The sequence below is a fragment of the Camelina sativa genome, chromosome 20 (genome assembly GCF_030686135.1).
Source record: "Camelina sativa cultivar CO46 ecotype springtype chromosome 20, ASM3068613v1".
In the NCBI taxonomy this organism is placed as follows: domain Eukaryota; kingdom Viridiplantae; phylum Streptophyta; class Magnoliopsida; order Brassicales; family Brassicaceae; genus Camelina; species Camelina sativa.
In genome coordinates this window covers 32,586,182-32,603,948 of record NC_141899.1, presented here as the reverse complement: position 1 = coordinate 32,603,948, position 17,767 = coordinate 32,586,182, and the positions used below count along the sequence as shown (strand labels likewise).

Here is a 17,767-nt window from a genome sequence, read left to right as displayed (position 1 = left end):
AATGCAACTCTATTGTTTTACCAAAACTCCCCGGAAATTTCCAACCGCACACCTGCGTTAGTTTACTATATTTTGGAGAAAATTTTATACGCTTACATGCAATTTGACTCCCCCAATATATAATATTCTTGCTTACCTTGGTTCTTCTGTTATATAGTACTACTAAACTTGTCCATTCCAAACAAAAACCGCGTGGCGAACTAAAATACGGATATTGGTGACAACGACAAAAACGAAAAAGCCAAGTACACAATTTACATCTATTTCGTGTAGTAAATCAAATCTTTTTTATAGTTAATACAACCAAATAATAATGATAAAAATCAATAACTCCAATTCCATATAGAAATGTGACAGTTGGTAAGATTTTATTTCTTCAGCTTATAAATGTTACGATTTGTATCTAAATTTTAGGACATGTATACAAGAATTGAAGAATAATGTCTTGTGAGTATTAGAAAACGTAAAAATGCAAAACAAACTATTAAAAAGGATTTTCCCAACCACATGGTGATGAGCTAGTAGTTCTCATATGGTTGGAAGAATTGCCATGTTGGTCCAGGCAATTGATCAATTCTCTCTATATGCGAAATTGCTACTCATTTATTATGTGACCACATATATATGGGTCCTTGCTTACGGCTCATTTGAATACTCAAAAAGAGGATCTATCCGTGAGTTGCATCATCTCTAGAGATTAGTTTCAGACCCCTCCAAAAGCCTGAGAATTTACTCTGAGTTATAAAAAAAAAAAATTGTCGGCTCAAAAAAACTTCCTGTTACACCACTTTAGCTATATATCAAATGAAACAGGTTCAACGACATATTAGTTTATACTTCTTTTCTAGATTATTTTCTTGATAAAACATTAGTGCATACTTTTCACCAATCAGGAAACCGTCAACTACACAAATAGCGGTACGTAAATCTAAAACTTGTATTCTACTCAATCTTCGGCGCCCCACCTGTCTTATTATTATATATCTGAGAAGCTTCTGTACGCCTTATGAGAAATTGACCCCTAAAATATTCATTGTTGTGATAATTATTAGTATTGTTGCTTAGCTTTATTTAATTAACTATTCTATGGGTTTGTTCCATACAAAAGCGGGTGGCAAATTTTAAATCATCTTTTTATTTTCACCTTTTGATGTTCCAAACCAATATATGGACATTGAGAACAACAACAACAACGAGGAGGAGGAAGTTATGCACACCGTTTATATTTGTTACGACAACAATGATTCATCAGTTTCCTCCTTCATCGACTACCTTAAAGCTACTTTCAACCGCCATGGGATCTATGAGCTTGACGATGAGAGCGATATTTTCTCCGACCTAATCAGGGTTCTTGTTGTGGTCTTTTCGAGGAATTACACGTTCTCTGTGCCGGAGAATCTCGTGAATCATCTTAACAACAAAGACCTTGTGGTAGTTTCGGTGCTCCATGGTGTCAGTGTAACATTTGTGACCAGAAGATTGCGGTGCTTGAGCCGTGGTCTCGTGTTCTACTAGAATCAGCTGTGTTGCCAGGTCACATTCAAAATGACGATCAAAGGTAGGAACTACAAGTCTATAAAATTGGCTTATTTCTTAATTAGAACCAACAAAGAACAAAAATTAGGTTTTTGGAATAGCACATAATATTTTTCACACCCATATCAGCTTTAATTTGCTAATTATTATTCAAATTTTTGATAGAAGCTATATGCTAAATCAAAGATTAATTGTAGTCGGGGAATTGTTTCTCGTATTATCTTTTTTTAGTAAATTTTATACAAATATAATAGATGATGTTATATATAAAAATTATAATGTTACTTGCTAGTTCTGACCAAGATATTATAAATCAACATTGTTGTTTAGAAACTATTATCTATTTTGTGTGTTTACGTATCGCGACAACTTTATGATCTGTCGTGTTATTGTTTACCAACTTTGCTGTGTCGAAAAAAAAAAAACCTTTGTTGTCTTGCGTTAAATTTGAGTCTATCAAGGGTTTCCAATTAAAAGCCAACTAGGAGATATCGTCCTGACCTTTTTTTTTTCCAAAAGTTAAAATATTGTATTAAATGTTATAGTTGTATTATTTTTACTTTTATTTTTATTTTTATTTTTTTAAGAAAGTATATTGTTTGTAAATTTATTAAAAAAATGATGAAAAAATAATATTTATTAATTTACCAACCCAAATATGCATGTGGAACATTGAACCCACATTTTTTTTTCAACCAAACCCCACATTTATTTTTTATAAATTGAGAAACAAGTATTTGTTTAAAGAAAATTCAAATTACAACATATGCGAAAATACATATTTATTAATCATATGTGTTATATGATAATTCAAAATAATTTATAAATAAAATCAAAGAAGATGATTATAAAATTATAAAATTTAATCTTCTCAAAATCTTCTAAATACAATAATTAAAATATATAATATGGATAATATAAAATCTTATTTTTTAAGTTTGATTAGTTAATAATATTTTTAAAAATTAATTATTAATTTCTTCCACAATTAATTAGAAAGAGAAAGTAAATTATAATTTTCGGAAACTAATAATTATTTAGAACATTTTATTAGTTTAAAACTTAATGTAAATTATGACCTTTAATGAAAATTTTAAAAATGATCTTAACACTAATGGCATGGGTATGTGTAATTTCTTACAAAACAATGCCATATTTCGTAAAATGACTATATATGTTTTTCAAAATTTTATTTTTTTCTGATGTGGGACTAATTTGTGGGATTGGACATCACAAATGGTAGTCTATAATCGAAAAGTTTGAACTTTGTCTCTGATATCAAATTAAGTTATATGGACTCTCAACTTAAAACTAATTGATAATGAATAAATTTGTCTTAATCTTTTATATATTATTAAAATTCTTCTCATTTTTCAAATATGAGATCTTTCTCTACACACTCCTTCAAAATAGAGTCTCTTCGAGCCAATAATCTTGACACTTAGGGGTTATATTCAAAACAGGATTTTGGAGGATTTGTAATTTTTTTTTAAATCTCTTGTTATTGAACTAGTGATTTTAGAATCACATCTCAAATCCACTGTTATTAAATATGAAATTTGTTAAAAATTCAAAATTACTCACAATCCACTATTATTCAATCAACAATTTGCAAAAATCATAACAAATCCACTGTTATTCAAAACCAAATCTTATTTAAAAAATCTCACCATCAGGGTGTGTTTTTGAATGATTGGTTAAAAAAAAAAAAACAAATGACAAGATCCTATTTAAGTCTCACCAAATCTCATCAAATCACAAACTATTTTTTCTTTTCAAAAATAGAAAATAATAATAAATCCACCAAACTACCTTAAAAACTCACTGTAAATCTCCTAAAATCCAAAATATCATAAATCCTCCAAAATTCTCATTAATCCATCATCATTAAAACATTGTTTTGTTGTTGTTGTCATCGTCCAAAGTGTTTTAAAACACTGTTGATAATAACATGGACTTTTTCTTATAGACTATTCTTATTATCTATATATAATAAAACGGAAGTACACAACCTTTTTTGGTAGACTATATAATTTTTATAAGTTGGTTATAAAATAAGTTATAAATTAAATATAGGTTGGTTACAAAAAAAGGTTAGAGATTAATTTGGTCAACCATGGACTATATAAGTACACTTAAGAATATGCCAAAGAATCATTTTAAAGAGAAAATTCAAATGATTTATACAATTTTTAAAATAAAATCTTTAGTATTCCATATATTGTTACAAAATATATACTGTTAGGCATTTGAAAATCTCATTGTGCATTTGAAAATAAAATCTTACCTAAGCACGGGTCATATTAAAACACTTTCACCAAACATATTCAAAAATTAAATTAAAACAAACAACAAACATAATCATTTCTCATACGTAAAATTACAAAATTAATAATATAAAACTTACAAAATAGGTATTTTTTTTAAGCTATCATATTTAGCATATGATTTTATTGCATAATGTTTTATCTAAAATTTTTTTAAAAACAAACATATAAATTATATTTTATCATAAAATTATAATATAAATAAAAGAAATTGAGCACGGGTCCTAATCTAGTGTTATTAGTATTATTAAATCAAAATTCAGAAATGAGACGCATATTAGTAATTAATAATTTATTCCAAAATAACTTTAAACCAGTACACCAGAGCCATGCACATAAACTCATATTAATTTATTTCCTATAGATTTTCTTTTCGAGTAATCAAATTTAGTTTATATAATAATTATTAAATATATTTATTCAACATATGTATGATTCCATGCACTATTCTTTTTTATATAATTTACCAAGCTATGAGAAATCATTACTTTATATGATTTTTTTCTTTTGGTAGTGAATCTCTATTCATGGAGGAAATCGCGAGGGATGTGTTTGAGAAGCTTTATCCAACGGAAGAGATTGGGATTCACAGGAGGCAAGTTGACATTGAAAACTTGCTATGCAACCAGTCATGGGGCCTCCGCACTCTAGGCATTTTTGGTGAGCCTGGCATTGGAAAGACTACTCTAGCTAGAGCCGTGTTCCGGAGAATGCCCGGTGGCTATGATGTTTCTTGCTTCATCCAAGATTTTCACGAAGAATATAGTGAAAAGAGACTTGGACCAGTTTTGTCTGAAGAATACTTAGGTGAGACTCCAGTGGAAAAGTTTGACCTAAATCCTTCTCCTTCAGAGCCAAGCCACCGTCGAAAAAGAGTTCTCATTGCTCTAGATGATGTGCGAAATGCTAAAGACGCCGAGTCTTTTCTTGGTGGTGGATTCGGTCCAGGGAGCTTGATTATTATAATCTCAAGAGATAAACAAGTACTTGACCAGTTCGGTGTAAATGAGATTTATGAGGTTCGAGGTCTAAACCAAGAAGATAGCATGAAGCTATATACAAGGTGTGCCTTTGGAAAAGATGTGACCGAGCAGAATCTTTTAGAGTTTTCAATGAAAGAGATTAAATGTGCTAATGGAAACCCATTAACTATTCGCGCACAGGCCTTAAAGAGAAAAACGGAACGTGCATCACTGAGCATTCACGATGTATGGTACTCATGCGACGACCTCGAGCATAATACATCAATGTGGACTATTCCCAACGAAGAAGACGATGAACCTCAAGAATGGTATCCATGTTATGAAACTGAGCTTCCGTCGCCTGAAAATGTTGTCTTGGTACATTTGATGATGAGAGATTTTAGACATTTTATCGAATCTACAAGACACTTCGTCAAGTTAGTTAAGACTAGAATCATTATAAATAAGAGTTACATCATGTGCATAGTGGTGTCTTTTGTTTTTGGTTGGCTTTGGAACTTTTTTGGGAAATGGGAGAGTTTGGGGTTTCCAGGACAAACCTTGATTTACTTGGTTCTTGTTTACGGTTATCTCTCTGTTTTACTTATTCTTTGAATGTATATGTACGTTTCATAGATATAAAAGTAAATGAAACCGTTCATATTCTCAATCTTGTTTAAATTGAAACGTAAATGCTTGTTTCACTTTTCTTACACTGTTGAATTCCATCAATTAATACAATACAATGTTTATAGGGAAAGTTACTAGACTAACCCAAATTAAGGGATTAATTACTAAACTAACTCCTAAAATATAAAGGTTAGATGAGTTATTTTTATACCTAAAATACCCTTTATTGCTTTGTTAGGAAAAAAATAAAATACCAAAATATCCTTAATGATTTTTTTCGGCGATAGGGACAAAAAAATAAAAAAATCTGCTGTAAGTTATGACAGATTTATAAGTTTATAACAGATTTTATTGTTAATGGCAGATTTTCTTCGGCAGACTTATTTTAGTTGGCAGACTTATTCAAAATGGTTGCGACAGTTTTTCTTTTTTTCAACAGTTTTTTTTTCATGACAGATTTATCATTGACGACACAACAGACTTCCTAATACATGACAATTTTTTTATAATTTGTGGCTGATTTTTTTTTTGTAGTGGTTGCAGATTTTGTTAAAACGGTGAAAATCTGTCATAACATGGCAGATTTGTTGATTTAAAAATAATTACTAGATTGACGTCTAGTGATAACAGATTTTTTTTTTGTTACAACAGATTTTAATTATTTTACATAAAATCTGTCGAGTGATAGCAGATTTTCTGTTGGGAAATAAAAATTGCTAGTTTGACCTACAGTAATAACATTGGTGTAGCATGTTATGGCAGATTTATTTTATGTTATGACAGATTTTTTTTGTTTCCAAAAATCTGTCTTGTGATAACAGACTATTACAGAGAAAAGTAATTGCTATAATGAGTTTACAGATTTATTTTATGTTGTAACAGATTTATTTTATGTTATACATTTGAAAATAATTTTATTGTAATTTATTTTGTTAATTGACAAAGACGGAACATAAGTTTGAAGAGATTGAATCCTAAACCCTATACTCCAATACCCTAAAGGCCTAAACTACTTGAATTAAAATTTAAATGATAGCTGGTACATTTGTACTTTAATTTTATTTTGATGATTGTTATATATATTGATTATTCTATGAAACAATATTTCATATCTATTTTTTATTTTGTATTTGTAATTGTTTGTTGTCTAATATCAATTTCTATTATAATTTATGTGTATATATAACAATAAAATATTATTTTTTGACATCAACAACAAAATATATAAAGAAAAGGAAATGCTTTTTTAAATTAAAAACCATTAAATTCACCTATTTGTCATCGAATTCATCTCCACCTGCAGCCTAAAGAGTTATGTATTCACAATATTAATGAAGCAATGACTACTGATTTTCAAAAAGTTATAACAATTAACCCAGTTAATAAAAAATACCCTGGATCCATTAGTCTTTTGCGAATCAACATTAGTGTTAAAAATAATTTTATCACTTGGCCATGTAATTTTTGACTCCAACAGTCCAACAACTTCCCGAAGATAGTAAATATCAGAGCTAGACCTAAATACAGTTGATTCTGAGTTAAATGCAGACTTCACAAAAAATGTTGGATTGATTTGTTTGCCCATGCCGGAGAAGGAAGAGGTGGATGTGGAAAAAAAATGTTTGATTGATTTTGTTTTTTTGCCCTATTTCTTTTTCTATTTTTTATGATTAATAAAAAAAAAATCAAAACTAGGGTTTTTGGTCATTAAACAAAAATGTTGGGTTAATCTAGTTATCCAATCCGATTGAGAGTTATTCTAGTTATTTTCCCCTAAATTTGTGTCAAACTGGTTTATTTTCACATGTTTATATTGTGACTAAATAGTTTTTATTGTGACTAAATATTAAGTCTTAATAAAATTATTTTCTTGTAGTGTCTGTATCTCTGCAGTAACCACACCACTTTCATATAGATTATATCAATTTATGTATTTTGTCTCTGCTCATCAAAGATACGTATCGATCATCCAAATGTATGAAATATAAGGATGAATATGACATTGCTATGAAGATAACTGAGCTACAAATGTAAGGAAATGAGACAAATCAACAGGTCGTAGAAGCTAACTCCAATCTCATAGCACAATTTTGAAGAAAGAAATAAGTACTCGTTTCTCTACACCATTCTTCACGTTTTCAATGTTTTAATTCATAAATGTTCAACAATTTCGTATTAACCAGATATTGAATTTGACTTCTATAGTCACTCTCTAAAAAACGCTTGAACATATGCTGATTGGATCTTTAAGTCTATTTAGGGTTGGAAAGAATTTACTCTTTCTTCTCAATATTCGGCTCAATCTTTCAAGTCTAGCTTTATCACATCGATACCTAAAATTTGATGATTGTGAATCAAGTAACGAAGTTACCCTCACACAGAAAATTAATTACATATTAACTTATCACCATCACAAAGAAAATTAATAAAAAAATTACGCTGCTTCATCCAATTGCATCTTATTTTTTTGGCAGAAGTTTAAAAAAAAATTGTAAAAAAGAAGAACATGTTATGCCTTCGACGTCTGTTCTTACGCTTTCTCTAGTGGTGAATCCACCAATCAAATTTGAATCAAACATTGAGGCTGAGGTCTCTCCTCTGTGCACCACTTTGCTATTGCTTCTTATTGTGGATGATGACACAATAGATTTACCTTTCAACCGAGTGTCTTTAACGATTCTTGAAGGTACCAAAAGATTTACATCCTCTATGATTTTTATGTCCATATTTGGAGACACAGGGCTTACTCCATTTCTTTGGTTATAATACCTTGCTAGAAATCGGTTGTTTCTTTCAATATCCGTTGTTGAACTAGAGCTTGACCCATCGTGGATGTAATCGTCAATAGGTTGAGTTTCATCTGTACACAAGCTAGGAACAGGTTCAGCGGGTGCATAGATCATACTAAAGCCGCATTTGAGCACCTCGCAGTTTGTAACATGTCTTGTTCCATCAGTCACTTCAAATTGAAGAGAAGCTTCCGATGGAAAACATCCTTTGTAGTTATTTTCGAATCCTCCTCTATCATTTTTCTTGACATGCAACCAACTCGTGTAGCCAATAAAGACATGACCAGACTCAATCGTTCTTGGCTCTTCCCTTCCATGTTCAATCCAACCTCCCATAATGCAACTAAACTTGATCAGAGGTTCATCTTCTTCTTTGAACTTACAGTTACATCTAACTAAGAAGCGACTATACTGAGGTTTGTAGTCCGTAAATGAAACAACAACGCAAAGAGCTATCCCAGTAAGCCCATGTTCACTCCAGTGCCGAGGCATTTTAGGCTCTAAAACTGATCCAACAGACCGGTGATTGAACCATGCAGGTACTTGCCACCCAGGATAACAAACTCCGATCAAAACATCGAGAACAAAGCTCTGCAAATTTTGGTACAAATAAAGGATCATAAGTATGCAGGGAAAGTGTTATTAGTCTTTAGGGTAAGTGAAGAGAATACCTCGTCGTAGCGGGATAATGCATTTGACATCACCTGAATTTTCCACTGAGCATAGGATGCAATAATATTTTCTGCATTTTGATCAAGTTTGGTACAATTACTAAAAATGAATGTAGAGTGTAAATGCTCTGTTTCCGCCAACATAAGAGCTAAGGGATTCTCAATCTTTTCCAGTGAAATGCAACCGTGTGCGTCTAACCATTGAAGATTTGGTGGAAGCATAGGAACCGAAACGAGCTTCTTACAATACTTCAAGTCAAGCCATTTTAGATGGAAGAGATCACGGATGCTGCTAGGTAATTTTATGAATTCGTTTTTGCTTAGACATAGACGACGTAGTGACGATAATCCGTAAAATCCGCGTGGCCATTCGCACATATCGCAGTGTGACCATGAAGAAGTTTGGCCTGGATTAACACTAAGGCGATGCAAAATATCAGGCATCTCTTTTATGGCTGTTCCATCTAGTAGTAAAGTCTTCAAATGCTTAAGGTTCTGCTTGATCTCTGGAAAACATGCAAGACTTGAACAGCCAGAGAGTATTAGTTCTTGGATAGCTTTTAGATCTCCGATACTATCTGGGAGACTCGATAGCTTTTTGCAGTCTTTCAATATCAGAATGATTAGTCTTCGGAGTTTTCCGATTGTTGAAGGAAGTCCCTTAATCGATGTGCCATCCAAGTATAATTCTTCTAGATTCTCTGAAATGAAACTGAATTCCTCAAGATTTGAGCAGCCGCTAAGGATGAGTGTTTTCAGAGAGACCAAGTTCATTTGTGGAAGAGACTCGAGGCTCGTGCATCCTCTCAAGTTCAAAAATACGAGACGTTCCATGTTTTGTAGCTCTTGGTGAACCATTTTTAATGCCGTGCAGCCTTCAAGGTTCATATTTTGAAGGTTTCGAGCATGCGACAAACCAGACAATGTGCACAGCTTACTTGAATGGTTCAGATCTAGCCACTTTAATTTTAATGTGTCCTGTGACCGATAAAAGAAAACGAAGAAGATTTATATATTTGTTAATGTAGCCATGTAAAAAATTATAGTAACTTATAAACATAAAACATACCTTATCTCCCTCCCAAACTTGCTCAATTTGACTATAAGGTAGCTTAAGGTCGATAAGATTCGTCGGGTCGAAGTCTTGTGGAAGCTCATGCAATGGAAATTTCAGCCAGTTGAGATACCGAACCTCTTGCAACGGGAACTCAAGTCCCTCGGGGAACTTCAGTTTGCAGTCATCTTCACATTTTTTAAGACAACGTGAATTGAAAATTTTCAAGTATCTTAGATCTTTCATCCTGGAAAACGTGTCGCTGAATAAGCTCATTTTCTTCGGTACTTCAGACATGTCTAGGAAAATTCCTCTAACTTTGGTTGCCTCCTAGAAAGTGAAAACACTTTAGTTTTAAGATCTGTCCAAAGTATAACTTCAGATATATATAATAAAGGACTTTAATCTCTCACTCACCGCTTTATTTAGGAGAAGTGTGATGATGTCTCCCTGGTTGAACAGCCTACGCCCATTGGTTGAATTTTCAGAGGATGATTCTTGTCGCACTGCGAATGTATATAGCAGATCATTCATCTCCACTCGACCCCCACTAATGTTAATCAAGAACTTATCTGCGAGATCTTGAATTTCATTCGCATTCTCAGCTGAAGAATCCAACAAATTCCTCAAATGATACTCATCATCAAACCTGAAGAAACATGCCACATCAAGGAAAACATTCTTCTGGTCTTCTGTAAGCTCGCTATAAGGTATTTGCAAGACATCTTGAATTGTGTTGCTCGGGGTTTTAGACAATGCCCCAAGCTTCGATTTCCAGTACTCCTCGTCTTTCCTGCATAGCTCACCGCCAAGTACCTTTAGAGCCAGTGGATGTCCCCTAGAGTAATCCACAAACTGTCTTGAAAGATTCATGAAACTTCCCTCCCTCGAACAGTTATGTCCAGAAAATGCATGGTGGATGAATTGGCTTAGCGCGTCATTTTCATTTAGCCCCGGGACGAGATAAATGTCCTCGACCGGTACTTTGTTTCTGATTGAAGATTTGCTGCTCGTTGTGATCAATATTTTGCTTCCTGGTTTTATCCAATCGTCTTTCCCAAGAATCTCTTCTATCTGTCTCTTGTCACTCACTTCATCAAGAACAACAAACACTTTGCTCTTTTTTATTTGAGCCTTTAAAGATTTAAATGAGACTTTGGTATTCTTTTGCTCATTTACATTGTTCTGGCTCTCATGTAATCCTATAAGGAGATCTTCGTGCAATCTCTTGAATAAACGAAATTCAGACTTCCCACGGATGTCATCTAGAAACATTTTATGCAAGAACTTGTATTTCCATTTCTCGAACAATGTCTTGGCAAGAGTAGTTTTACCTATGCCAGGCATCCCAACAATGCCAACAATACGAGTGATCTCGTTTGATTCAAATTTCAACATTTCTTCCAATTGCTCTAGCCGTGTCTCGATTCCAAAGAGAGGAGATGGGTCTGCAGAAGAAGAGCTCTCAAGCAATTCTTTTTTCCCTATGGCTATATCACTATTTCTTCTTCCCAGACTATCCGTTGAAGAGGCAGCTAGCATTACATTTACTTCCTCCACAATATTTTCGACCACCTGGCCCTCGTCGCTAAAAAATAAATAAAAGACAAGAACAATATTCAAAGTTGTCATTGGACTTTTCATAGTATTGAGTATTGACTATTGAGATAAACAAAAAACAATAAATAACATAACAACTTTTAAGAAAAAATTTGAATACATACCTTAATTTTAGTAGGAAATTTGAAATCTATACTAAGTTTTTTTAAGTCTTTGAAATGTACCTTATGTATTGCACAAAATAACTATTTTGTCCTTAATTAAAAATTAATTTATCTGGTAATATTTAGTAATTTAATTTTAAAAGTTTATTGTCTAAATATAAAATAAAATCAATTAGAGTTATTCTTTTTGGATTTATGTTTAGGAATAATATATAATTCGTCAGTTCAAAAAGTTAAACATATTAATAAGTCAACGTAAAATGAAATAAGTCTACGAAGACCGAACAAATCGACGAGAAAAAATATAAGTCAACAAAAATATATTGTATAATCTTGAATTATTTATTTTAAAATAAATTCATATCTTAATAATATCAACAAAAATATTTTAATTCCTTTTCTTTATTAAAAATTTAATCAATTGATTTATGTAATCATTGTTTAAAAAATAATAAATACATATTCGTTATAATTTATATTTATTAATAATTTATTCTAAATTTAACAATTTAAAAAGTAATTTCTATTTAAATTTGAATTATTTTAAAATTTAAATTTAGTTTTTCTTATTTTTATTTAATTGTTAAAATAAGTTTTAATAAAAAGAGTATATCTGTCCATTTTCATTTCAAAATGTGTAGTTTTCAAATAACTATAATATTAAGTGTAATTTTTCAATTTTCTTTAAAAAATTAGTATATTCTTAAAAATGTCCCAAATTTTAAATACAATAAAGTTAAAAGAGTTCTAACAAAAATTCAAAAGAGAAATTGGAGAAATTGTTAGAATTCGCTAAAAATATACATTTTTGTAGATATCACTTTTCAAAAATATCCTATCTTTTTGAAGATATTTTTAAAAATATACTAAATTTTCTAAGAAATTTGAAAATTACCCTTAATATTACAGTTATTTGAAAACTACACTTTTAAAAAAGTAAATGGAAAAAAATACTCGTTTTCTTATTAAGAATTATTTAAATAATCAAATAAAAAAATACATATATTTAAAAGAAAATTAACTAAAACTGGTAATTGATTATTTCATTAATAAAAATTATTAATAAAATGTGTTTACTGTATTTTGATAAATATAAATATCGAAATTTATTAGTTTCTATTATTTATTTCAAATCATTGAAAACATAGTATTTAAAGATTCTATAATTTATATTATATATATATATATATATCTCAATTTTTAGACTTATTTTCTTCAATTTTAGTTTAATTCTAAAATTGATTTTTTGAACTATTTATTTATCTTTTACTTATGTTGACTTAATTATCTTCGCCATCGACAGTATGTTATGCCTAATGGATTTATAACAAAGTTGATTTTTTTTAATGGTTGACTTATTTTTCGTTCAATTATTTATATTTATTTTCAGTAGCTTTCTTATTCATGATAAATTTCTTAAATTCTACGTTGATTTATTAATAAGTTGATATTTTGAACTGTTTAGTAAAATTTAAATTTCATCGACTTACTTTATTTTCTGTCAACTTATTTAATAAAACTATCAACTTATATTTTGTTTGATTATTTTTTTATAAAGTCAATTTTTGATACTGTTGACTTATTTATTTTGTTTGTTGATTTATAATTTTTTCTTGATTTGTTTGGTCTTAGTAGACTTACTTTATTTTACGTGAACTTATTATCTGGTTGACTTTTTGAATTTGTTGACTTATAGTTTATTTCTGTCAATTTATTTTTTTTTCCATTGTTGACTTATATTAAAATAGTTAACTTAATTTTTTCTTAATTAATTTTTTACATTATTGGTTTTTGAACTGTTGATATTTTTTAGATTTAAATACTTTTGTTTTTCTATTTAAAGTAATAAGTAAAAAATTGAAACTGTTTAACTTATATTCAAATTTTGGTTTAAAATAAACAGTATATTGAAATATAGTTATATTTCTGAAAGTTTTTATTAAATTAAAAATTTGAAATTTTATGTAGTGAATTATATATATTAAAATTACTTAATTTAAAATATTTAATTAAATAAATATATAAGAAAAGACCTCAAATTTAAATCATTTTATTAAATAGCTGAAATTCCTAATTATTTAGTTTATTAGTTTGTAATTATATATAGTTTAAATATGTATGTAACTAATTTAAAACAAACTTTGATATATTTAAACTAATAATAATCTAAAATATTTACTACATAAATCTAAAAAAATAAATTTTAGTTACTCTTATATTTAATTTTAGTTATTGGTTGATATTATCCATAATAAATTATATTTAATTCTGTAACACCCGCAAACCAAACAATGTGTTTTAGATGTAGGTGTTGATCACTAAGGGGAGTGTCGATCGGCACCAGCAAATTTCAGTTCGACCGGGTTGATTTGTTTTATTGATTTGGGTCGGTTTTGGTTTAAGTGCAATCTCCAAACCAAGTATTCAAGCGAAAAATCGACCTAAGTCGTGGGTTTGAGGGTTGTTCGCCGTTTTCAGAGAGAAGCAGAGGGAGAAAAGAAAGCGCTTGTGAGTTTTGAGGCTTTTGGGGAGATTCTTGGCTTGTGGGGTGAGATCTGTTTCTGTGAAGTGAGGATCTATTGCTAGGAACGAAGGAGAGGCTTCCTAATGTGTGGATTTGTCCTTTTTGGGTTAAATCTTTATGTAAAAGAGGTGAGTGCATGACCATGTCTGATCTAAGCCTGAGATCTCTTTTGATTTGCTTGTTTTATGTTGGTTGTAGTGTTTCTTGCTTGTTTTGGTTGCTACTTGGTTCCTATAGATTCATGTGGCCTTTGGTCGAGTTTGGGATGGATTAGAGATGGATAGAAGCGGAGATTTGTCGTTCGGTTTCGAGCAGATCGTGTTTGTGGAGTCGGTGTCGATCGACACCAGGTGGGTGTCGGTCGACACCAACAGTCAGTTTTGGTCAACACCAAGTTGGTGTCGGTCGACACCAACAGTCAGTTTTGGTCAACACCAAGTTGGTGTCGGTCGACACCAACAGTCAGTTTCGGTCAACACCAAGTTGGTGTCGGTCGACACCCACTTGTCCGACACTTGTTTTCTTTAGTTTGCTGTGTTCATTGTGTTTACTTAACATTGGAATCTCAAGGAGGAGTGTCGATCGACATTGAGAAGCAGTATCGGTCGACACCAATAGTCAGTTTTGGTCAACACCAAGTTGGTGTTGGTCGACACCAACAATCAGTTTCGGTCAACACCAAGTTGGTGTCGGTCGACACCCACTTGTCCGACACTTGTTTTCTTTGGTTTGTTGTATTCATTGTGTTTGCTTAACATTTGAATCTTAGTTGCTTGTGTGTATAGCCCAGTAGATGAGAGGATTGTCTCACTGAGTGTTTATGACAATACTCATGCATCTCAATATGTGTTTGTGGTGCAGGTAAAGACAAAGTGTCATCGTGGAATCAAGGCAATGAGGAGAAAGATGTTCTAGAGGCTTGATTGATTGTGGTCTAGCTATTGTTAGGTTGTTAGAGTAGAGTCAATAGAACATTGTAAGATGTTGGAACTGATTATTGACTTTGTTGGTTATTGGATTATTCATTGTTGGATTTCTTAATGGTTTAATGGTATTGCTTGGTTATCCGCTGTTGTTAATTAATGTTAGATTGTTAGTGGGTATGAGAGCACTAGAAATTATATTATAAAAAATAGCAAAGGTTGTTTCAAATTCATCATTATCTATAATCTTTTTAATAATTACGTGTACTTTATCGTTTTTTAAATTTTTAATTGTTAATTAAGGGGAAAAGGTCATTTTGTGCAATAATATAGATACATTTCAAATACCTGTAAAATTTTAGATACACAATCAAATTATTTTATCTTTCTCTCATTTTTATTTTTGTCATCTTTTATATAATTACAATATGTTAAATTAACATTAAATTTTTTATTTTAGGTCTGGATTTTATATTTTACATTGACGGTGTAGTTTTGAGAGGGTATGATTTAGCATTTGGTGTTTAGAATTTAGAATTTAGTCATTTTATATATAGAAAGGGTATCATTGAAAGAGTATTTTAGCAAAAGTGTATGTAACAAAGATATTTTTGTAAATGTCCCTATTAAAAAATGGTGGGAGTATTAATTTACTTTTACACTCATAATACATTCATAAATGCATAAATGCATGATCAATAAAGATGGTCCAAGTGAGTTGTCTTGTCTATGAGAGAGAAGAGGAAAAAACAGTTACAATTTTCTATTAGTATACTTCATATTTGTATCAAAAAATTTAAATTGATTTAGTATGAACTTTTTTATAACTTTTCAGCGTGAATAATTGAATTTACGTCATGTTGTAGTGCATTTATCCATAAGTGAAAAAATAAGAAAAAATGATTTGAAAAAAATAACTAACTTAATTATTATTTTTACTTTATGAGAACGTTGATTTATTTTAATATTAACCAAATAAAATATGAAATTATTATTAATATTAATAATAATAATTATTATTAACATATGTCTTTATGTTATTAATTATTATTTTTACTTTATGAGAACGTTGTCAAATAAAATCTGAAAACTTATGTGGAATACTATCTAGATTTCAAATATTTCTAATAATTATTAACATATGTCTTTATACTCATGTATATACGCCAACTAATCTAATAAGTAATATGATAAAAAGTGGTTAGGTTTGATGATAGTTTCAAAAAAAAGAATGAATTTGTCATAAATATCTCTCTGTTAGGAGATATTCTTTTTCAAAAATAACTATTTTCTTGGCTATTTTCAACTTTTCCCCTTTTACAAAGTTATAATATTTTAAATTAAATTTTAGATTTTTTCTTTTTAGTTTTGGATTTTCCATATTACATTTATGGTGTAGTTTTAAGGGATATAGTTTAGTATTTGGTGTTTAAGATTTATAATTTAGTCATTTTATATATAGTTAAAAATTATTAATGGATAATTTTTATAAAAAAGTATAGAAAATGGTATTTTTCCAAATACCTCAAAAAAGAATCATTAAAACAAAAATATGTTATACCTCTCTTCGTGCACCAGCTTGGCTTTTTTTGTAGTCACGAACTCTAGAGCCTGTTTCCATGACTCGTCTCTTTCAGGATGAAGCTTTACTAACTCTCTGAAGTTATCACCAAACGTTCCTCTCTGTTCCCTCACGGTCCGAACGTCCACCTTGTAAAAAACTGGAAACACCTCCAAGGTCCCTGCCTCCACACACTCTTTGACCTTTGCCAGCTCATCCAAGCACCATTCTGACTCTGTGTACATGCTTGAGATGACTGCAACCACGATCTTTGACTCTTGTATCCTCGTGAAAAGGATCCTCAGATCTCTTCCCATCCTCTCGTGATTGTCTATGAACACGTTGATTGATTCCTTACGCAAGGCCCTCTCTAGATGACTTATGAAGTTGCGTCGGAGCTCCTTTCCTCGAAAATTAATGAACACTTGGTGTTGCGGAGGCCATTCCACTATGTCGGAGGAGGTGTTTACCGACATCAATTTTTTTTTTTTTATAAATGGAGATTTGTCGCAAGAAAAAAAAACGTTTTGTATATTTTTTCTTGATAAATTTTAGGGTTGTTAAGGAATACCATATCCACATGAACTAACGGCTCTTTATCTATAACAAAGATTTCTGATTATATTTTTGTATAAAAAACAAAATGTGAACACAAGGCTATATATTATACCATCGATTATTTGGAAGTAAACTATATATTTTCAGCATTGAATTATCTATATTAACTACTCTATTCTTTCTTTTATTTTTATTTTAAATTTATGGATACCTAATCTCTACTCACCGGAGAATTGTAGAAGGACATTGTTGTTTGTTATATACGTTTACTATATATTCAAGTACTGTAATAAACATAACAGCGAGTAGTATTGGTTAAGGGATCTGAAATTTAACATGATTTTTTGTGGTCCGAGAAGATTAGTCACTGGATCTAGGAAGTATTTAAGATCACTCCTGATTTATCCAAAAATAAAAATATAACAAGGGCTAATAAATGATTACCATATACCGTCAGCCATCCCCCGTCTTACCACAAGCAACATGTCTGATTGTATGTTAACAGTTA

At 30.6% G+C, this 17,767-nt stretch overlaps 2 protein-coding genes across 3 annotated transcripts; one reads left to right on the top strand and one right to left on the bottom strand.

Annotated features, from left to right (window-relative positions):
• Nucleotides 1-1,077: 1,077 nt before the first annotated feature.
• On the top strand, nt 1,078-5,495 carry LOC104771751 (disease resistance protein RRS1-like). Of its 2 annotated transcripts, XM_087503468.1 has the most exons (3): nt 1,093-1,558; nt 4,378-4,926; nt 5,027-5,495. In XM_087503468.1, exons 2-3 carry the CDS (start codon nt 4,391-4,393, stop codon nt 5,031-5,033), a joined length of 543 nt encoding a protein of 180 aa, XP_087359594.1. In that variant the 5' UTR covers nt 1,093-1,558; nt 4,378-4,390; the 3' UTR covers nt 5,034-5,495. The 2 variants fall into 2 exon arrangements, with proteins under 2 accessions (XP_010494628.1, XP_087359594.1); XM_010496326.2 differs by having other exon boundaries at nt 1,078-1,558; nt 4,378-5,495.
• Nucleotides 5,496-7,882: 2,387 nt separating this feature from the next.
• On the bottom strand, nt 7,883-17,275 carry LOC104771750 (disease resistance-like protein CSA1). The gene is made up of 5 exons (XM_010496325.2): nt 16,702-17,275; nt 10,387-11,557; nt 9,985-10,299; nt 8,916-9,893; nt 7,883-8,835 (listed from the first exon to the last, which is right to left on the bottom strand). The coding sequence occupies exons 1-5, from the start codon at nt 17,175-17,177 to the stop codon at nt 7,915-7,917; spliced, it is 3,861 nt and encodes a 1,286-aa protein (XP_010494627.1). The 5' UTR covers nt 17,178-17,275; the 3' UTR covers nt 7,883-7,914.
• Between the last annotated feature and the right edge of the window lie 492 nt (nt 17,276-17,767).